General features: G+C 39.2%; 1 protein-coding gene across 1 annotated transcript; it reads left to right on the top strand.

Annotated features, from left to right (window-relative positions):
* The first annotated feature begins 2,632 nt into the window (after positions 1–2,632).
* LOC136837497 (uncharacterized) lies at positions 2,633–7,372 on the top strand. The gene is made up of 2 exons (XM_067102300.1): positions 2,633–2,767; positions 6,757–7,372. Exons 1-2 carry the CDS (start codon positions 2,681–2,683, stop codon positions 6,988–6,990), a joined length of 321 nt encoding a protein of 106 aa, XP_066958401.1. The 5' UTR covers positions 2,633–2,680; the 3' UTR covers positions 6,991–7,372.
* Positions 7,373–8,078: the final 706 nt, after the last annotated feature.

Raw genomic sequence — 8,078 nt, forward strand, 5'->3', positions numbered from 1 at the left:
GAAATTATACTTGCATTGGGAATTTTGTAAACTTAACAATTTGTTTGTTATCACTAATTGTAAATATCCTTTAGCACTGATTCTATAAATTCAGGGCTCCAAGGGAAGTCAAATTATGATTCATCATATACTACATAATGAGAGTCTGTTACTGTGGTTATAGAAGTTTCAAAAGTTCTTTTAGGTTTTGTAGATCCAAAATATCACTTCGTATGTCCCCAGTCGCACAAAATGAACCAGCGTTTGTAAAATGAGGTTCATACTCATAGCGAAAATAACTCTTGCAATAGCCTGGGTGTTTCTTGACCTCTATATGATATATTTTAAGGTCCATTCTGTAGAATGAGGGTAGATCCTGTATGCAGCTCTTAGATATATATTTTCTGAGGTGCATAACTTTGTCAAAGATCATATGGATGTGTTTTTTGTATATGATTCTGTATTTCACTGTCTTTTAACTACACCAAACATACAAAAATACATATATGTTGCGTGTATGTACGTATAGATTAAATAGAATATATATACACACACCTACACACATATATGTATATGTATATATATATATATATATATATATATATATATATATATATATATATATATAGTATATATATATGTATATGTGTGTATATATATATATATATATATATATATATATATATATATATATATATATATATATATATATATATATATATATATATAAAACAGTTCTGTAAATAGATGGCCTTCAGTTCAATTTACACAAAGCTTTCTTCAGAGCATAAGTAATTTAGTAAAAATTTGTTCAGCTTAGATTGGATCTTATTGTTATTATCAGCTATTGGAAGCATGAGTGATTTAGATCAACAATACTGAAGGTGCAATTAACCTCACAAATCAATTTGGACTCATTTTGCAAAACATAAACGATTTCCTTGTTTATAAATTCCGTATTTGCCGACAGAAGGCACCTCATTACTATATTGTTTATTTACTCTAATTGCCTTGTTTGTTTGATGAGCTAATTCTCCCGAGTCATCTGAAGGACTCAGGATTAATAACATCATCATTAGCATCATCATCATGGTTGTTATAATCACAGGTGAAGATCTAAGTCCCATAATGTTATGCTTGTTTTTGTTCTTTCGTTTTTGTTATCTTTTTATAAGACTTGTGAATTTCCAAAACCATTTCTACCAGACTTCCTTCAAAACAAACTTTTTATTTAGTGAGTGTCTTGATTTGAGAGGCCTTACATTTGGTTTAGGAATATAATATATATATATATATATATATATATATATATATATATATATATATATATATATATATATATATATATATATATATATATATATATATATATATATATACATATATATACACATACATACACATATATAACTAAAATTCCCCTTCGGTATATATGAAAATATGTTATTTCCGAGAGGTAGAGTGAATTGGATATTATATATATATATATACACATATATATATATATATATATATATATATATATATATATATATATATATGTACATATTTACTAACAGGACCTCATTCAAACTGGATGGCATCTAGTGGAGATGTTTATTCAAAAAAGTTACAAACTCTCTGGGACAAACACCCATCAACAGGAAGCTAGATAATTTCAAATTGATAGGCAGTTACAAAAACACCATTAGGAATAAAATAGTTAGAAACAAAAAGTCGGTAGAGGGGGAAGAGATAAGAGAGGGGACATATATGGCAGTGTGTCTAGACTGTGAAGATCGGTACTACAGGCAAAAGCGGCAAATCCTGCAAAGAGCGAAGCAAACAACACATACAGAGCATAAGACATTATAATCAGACGTCGGCAGTTGCCAAACATTGTTGGGAAAAAGACCACAAAATAGACGGGGAAAATAAGAATTTTTTGTACAGGAACCCCAACAAAATGGCCAGACTGATTGTAGAGAACGCCTCCATAACGTGTGCTAACAACACAATGGCATGGAATACTGGAAGCGGCTTTGAAGACAGCATATCAAGAAAAATCGTATACTCCAGAATAGAAATGAAGCAAAAATCATGCACTGCCGGAAGAAAACGCGGGCAGAGAAAGGCCAAGGTCACGAGGGCGGGGCCACATAGGAGCAGCAGGGTAATTATTTTAAAGGATTAAAGAAGCAAGTGTACTCATATAAATACAGGTGGACAACGTGTCAGGTCATTGTACGGGCACTTGACAATGAAGGCTGTTTGCCCTAGAAAGCTTGTAACTTTTTTGAATAAACATCTCCACTAGATACCATCCAGTTTGAATGAGGTCCTGTTAGTAAGTACTAACGCAGGTGAGTGGAAACGGGGACTTTGAACAAGTCCGTTCGTCGTTTATTCTATATTTTCAAGTTCAACTTGAAAATGTAGAATAAAATAAAATACGAAAGTACTTGTTCAAAGTCCCCGTTTTCACTCACCTTCTTATGTGGATTTTATGATATATATATATATATATATATATATATATATATATATATATATATATATATATATATATATATATATATATATATATATATATATATATATATATATATATATATATATATATATATACATAGAGCAAATAAAACCTTACTCCGGCTATTTTTTTTTCAGGTTTTCTTGCTTAAGCCTAAATCGGGTAAAAAAAAAAAAAGCCATATTCGCAATGAAGACTTACATCTTGTCTCTTCTGTTGGTGGCGATGGCCTACTATTTCTACGCTGAGGCTTTGCCTGCTCCTGAACCAGCAGCCGTAAGTTCTTCAAAACAGACCCATTTCTCTTTCCATGATGCGAAACAAGAACTGATGTAGAAAACTGCTCGTTTTATAGATATCAACAATGTCAGTGAGATAAAGGAAGTGTCCAGTTCACTGCTTCTGTTTGTTTAGCTGCACTATGAAAACACTTTTGTTTTTTATTTTTTTCTTGTCATCGCTTTGCTCGTCTGACAATCCATTCGGAGTTTCTTGGATAGAGCGCAAGAAGCCTTATAGTCCACGAAACGACTTTATCTCTAATCCACTTACGGGTCTTTGTGGGCGTAACGTAAGCACGACTGTTAACATGTCCGTTTATTTATTCATTTATTTATTTATTTATATATTCATTTTTTATTTAGATAACTTCCCCGTTATTTATTTATATACTAGCAGATGCTCGCTATCGCTCGCATTTGCTAGTTCCCATATCCGTGCCATAACCATACCCATATCTGTATCATACCCATACCCATATCTGTACCATACCCATACCTATACCCTACCCATACCCATACCCACATCTATACCATACCTATACCCATACCTGTACCATACCCATACCCATATCCATATCTGTACTATACCAATACCTACTCCCATACTGGTACCACTACCCATACCCATATCCTTACCATACCCATACCTATATTCATACCCATACTCACATCCATTCCATACCTGTACCCATATCCATACCCATACCCATATCCATACCATACACATAGCAATACCCACAGCTAGATTAACCCAACTAATAATAGTCAGCAAAAGTCTACAGGAAACACCAGCCGCGTTTACCTTTCGGTCATGTACAAACAATTGACCATAACCTGGTGTAGCCACAGGAGCAGCTGCCGATGGGTTTTGAACCAATGCTGCTGCCATTGGCTGTTCTGGACCATCACCAGTAGTGCCTGCTGTTGTTCTAGAATTACCCATCGAGTCCATTTCGAAACGGAAATAACAAAGCTCAGCCAAAAATCCTTTATTATATTCTCTTGGGTCACTTGATGTTGAGAATTTCTGGACACTTATTAAAAGATTATTCTTGAAAGACGTCTTCGCAAATCCAGGATCCTTTGAAGCAGTCTTCAGCTCCTGAAGCATTCCTGGAGAAGGCTCCAGGATCCTGTAAAGCCGTCTTCAGCTCGTAAACGGATTCCTGTCGGATCCGCTTCCCTTTATGGAAGAAATCCAGAATCTGTCTTTGGAATAATTTTTTCCACCTCCTGGAGAAACGCCCATTGGATTATAACGTCTTAAATCTTAAAGACTCCAGTTATATAACAGGAGTGGCATTTACTGTGATCCTCATAATGCAGGTGGTTCATAGTTACCACATAAGGTAAATTAAACACTTCTCAAATTCTAAAGGTCGAGCAAGTTATATTTTGATTTGGAAAACCTGTACATTACTTTTATTAAAAAAATAATGTCCTTAAAAATCTATAAACATTTTGTTAATAGTATTCAGTCTCAACGCATTTTATTTCATCATAAAACATGGAAAAGGGAAGAGGGAAAGGGGAGGGGAGGGAAGAGGGATGAGAAAGGAGGAGGGGAGGGTAGGGGAGGGGAGGGGAGGAAGAAGAGAAAGAAGAGGGAGGGGAGGAGGAAGGGGAGGGCAGGGGAAGGAGAAGGAGGGGAAGGGGAAGGTGAGGGAATGGGAGGGGACTGGGGAGGGAAGGGGGAAGGGGAAGAGGATGGGGAAAGGAGGAGGGAGGTGACTGGGAGGGAGGGGAGGGGCTGGGGAGGGGAGAGAAAGGAGGGGATGGGGAAGGGGAGGGGGAGGGGGGGAAGGGATGGGGAGGGAGGAATATACACATGGGGAGGAGGAAGGGAGAGGGATGGGGAGGGGAGGGGGCCAAGGGAGGGGATGGGAGGGGGGGAAGTGGCCAATGGAGGGGATGGGAGGGGAGGGGGGAAGGGAGGGAGGGGAACGGGGAGGGGGGGGAAAGAGAGGGAAAAGGGGAATTGGGAGGGGGGGAAGGGGAGGAGAGGGAGGGGGAAGGGAGTGGGAGGGGGACTAGGCATGGAGGGGGAAAGGGGGAAAGGGAGGAGGAGGAAAGGGATTGGGAGGGGGCTGGGAAGGGGACGGGGAAGGAGGGTAAGGAGAATGGGAGGGGACTGGGAAAGGGAAAGAAAAGGGAGAAGGGAAGGGGAGCGGAAAGAGAAGGGGGATGGTGGGTGAAGGGAAGGGGTGGGGACTGGGGAGGAGAGGAGGAAGAGGGATGGGGAAGGGGAGTGGAAGGAGAGGAGGGAGGGGAGGGGGAAGGGAAGGGAAGGGCGAGGGGAGGGACACACACTGATGAGGAAGGGAAGGGTAGGAGAGGGGGAAGGGGAATGGGGGGGGGGGAGTGGATGGGAAGGGGAGGGGAAGGGTAGGAGAGAGGGAAGGGGAATGGGATAAGGGAGGGGATGGGAAGCGGAAGAGGGAGGGGGAAGGGGAGAGGAAGGGTAGGGTAGGGTGAAGGGGAGGGGAGGGCTACACACTTACAGAAAGGTAGCGGGGAAGGGGAGGGGATCGGGGAATGGGGGAAGGGAGGGGATGGGGAGGGGGAGGGAGGGGAAGGGGGAAGGGGAGGGGAGGGCCACACACTTACAGAAAGGTAGCCAAGGAAATTAATATAATAGATTGATTTTTATAAGAAAGTCGACATGACGAACAACTAAATTTTCTCATCTAGCCAAGTCCCTCGTTGGACGAGTCGGTAGAGTTGTGGGCTAACACTCTGCTAGGCCCGCGTTCGAGTCTCCGGCCAGCCAGCGAGGAATTAGAGGAATTTATTTCTGGTGATAGAAATTCATTTCTCGCTGTAATGTGGTTCGGATTCCACAATAAGCTGTAGGTCCCGTTGCTAGGTAACCAATTGGTTCTTAGCCATGTAAAATAAGTCTAATCCTTCGGGCCAGCCCTCCCTAGGAGAGTTGTTAATCAGCTCAGTGGTCTGGTTGAACTAAGGTATACTAAACTTCTCATCTAGCCAAGATCTCACAAGGACTATGAAAGAGAGGAAAATAAATTAGAAGAATATATATATATATATATATATATATATATATATATATAATAATCAGTCAATATTAACAGTTAAGTGTGATGGCGACACAGTCACTTCTCTTTGTTATTTTCAGAATTCTGTCTATCAATTTAGCTATTGTAAATTTCACCTAAATTTTTCTTTCCTTACGCATAAGTGTTCAGCTCTCTGCAAATTAGCTGACCAAGAGAATAAGTTCTTGGTATGTTTTTTTAAGGATGTGTGGACACCATAAATAGCCTAACGGTGATAACAATAAAATTTGAAATTCAGTACGAAATGAGTAATTCTCATAAATGCGTTTTGCTAAAGCTATTGCAGTTATCTTTTAAAAAGAACAAATTGACAAGCCACGTCTTTTGAACAGACCTTGAACTGAATTAGGCCTATGCAGGTTAAGTGTCGGAGGAAACTCCGTACTTCATCTGTGCGCTTCCCACGAAAACTCTTCAGTACGTAAAAAGTAGTAGTAGTAGTAGAATGGATTTGCTTTTGAAACGGCTCCTTTTACTTCGTTGCTATCCTAAACGGATGAGTCTCAGCAAGGTCCACTAAATAAGGGAGACTGCCGTCCGGACCATGAATCTCCATCATTTTCTTTTTTCCGTCGCAATTACCCTCTCCCCCAACTCCAGCCCCCTCCCTCCATCAGTGACAGAAGTCGCTTGTCATAGCTACGGTTTCGTATACATTACACCAGTTGTTAAGCTTTCTGGGCATTTATATTCGATTCTAAATTGTTAAAGTTTGAAACTGTAATTCTTTGTCACCATAGCTATACAGTGTAATATACGTAGCCTTCCAGTCATTTTGGAATGCTACCATATTCGGTAATCCTCTCATGTTTTTAGAAATTACTGTATATAGAAACTTACTGTTTATTTCTAAATAATCAAGTGTTTTACCAAAAGGAAAACTTACCATTTACTTTTCCAACAGGAGCCCATGTTGCTCTCGTCCCTGGCCGACCCATCACGAGAAAAGCGACAAGCTCCAGGGAAACTCGCCATCAATCAAGACCGATGCTGCGACTGCCCTGGTCACGGTCTAGACCGTGCTCCTAGTAAGACGAGCACAATTAGTGTGATCTCCATCATCATCATCGATGCCCGGCAGGAGTGCTGCCCTTGCACAGATGTGGGTCTCATCCAGCCTTCCCGAGTTGACGGTTAAGAGCGCGCGAAGAAGAACGCGAGGGAGAACGGGATTTTGATCAATGGCTTCAGTGACGCTCGTTCTTGTAACGGCAATGATTTTTGTGACGGAAGAACTATGCGAAATTCTTATCATGTAAGGTGTCCAATTTTCACGGAATTCTTATCCTGTAAGGTGTCTAGAGGTTCATTTTTAGGCACGTTAAAGCACTTTTAAGCCAATTGCCTTTATTTTCCCTCATTTGTCTTAAAACTATAAATTTTAAGGTAGAATGTCACTATTAATTCATTTCTTGCAATGTTACACAACATCATTGACATAATGATGAAGACAAAGGTTTTCGATAGCACCCAAGTGTTTATGTGCAAAACATTTTGGTTTTTCCTGTTCATTTTCAGTTCTCATGTAATAAAGGCATTCAGTGCAAGTTTGTCGTTTTATTTGACAAGTGGCACGAAAAGATACTTGAGCCAACAATTTTAGTCGTTAGAAATATAATGACGTATGTAACTACTAGAGAGTTTAGCAAAATTCTTCCCACAACCACAGAGAAATTTTGATTGATTTCGTATGAAGAACATAATTATCAGACTTGTAGAAGAGATGAGTAAATTTGATAAGGAATTAATGAGAACAGAACCACAAACTCAAACTGGATTCTGCACGTCCATATTTGATTAATTTTGAGGTGATGTAAGGTACATATATTACCTCTCACTTCTAAGCTGAACTCTACTCGTTAAACCAATGCTAAATGGTTGTGCCATAGACGTTCCTTTGGCTAATGTTTTCCTAAGAGATTGTCTATACACCTCAGATCAATGCTTTGCAGACTTCGAGAATTTAGCAGGCAGTCCACCCGAATGTATATATATGCTATATATACATGTATATATGTACTATATATACAGTACATGTATATATATACATATACATCTCTTCGTATAAATAACTTCCTTCACGCTTCAATTTCCTCGTAGTCGTACATACATACATACATATATATATATATATATATATATATATGTGTGTGTTATGTTGTGTGTGTGCGTGTCTATATGCGTATATATCCTGTATATCTATGTATGTATATATACACATATATA

Source organism: Macrobrachium rosenbergii, chromosome 59 (assembly GCF_040412425.1).
Source record: "Macrobrachium rosenbergii isolate ZJJX-2024 chromosome 59, ASM4041242v1, whole genome shotgun sequence".
NCBI classification, from domain to species: domain Eukaryota; kingdom Metazoa; phylum Arthropoda; class Malacostraca; order Decapoda; family Palaemonidae; genus Macrobrachium; species Macrobrachium rosenbergii.

What these genes read in the sequence shown, in the direction of transcription:
- LOC136837497 (XM_067102300.1), top strand. Translation starts at nt 2,681, where the DNA reads ATGAAGACTTACATCTTGTCTCTTCTGTTGGTGGCGATGGCCTACTAT. An exon ending in CTGCTCCTGAACCAGCAGCC is followed by an intron (nt 2,768 to 6,756) that starts GTAAGTTCTTCA and finishes CTTTTCCAACAG; the next exon opens with GAGCCCATGTTGCTCTCGTC.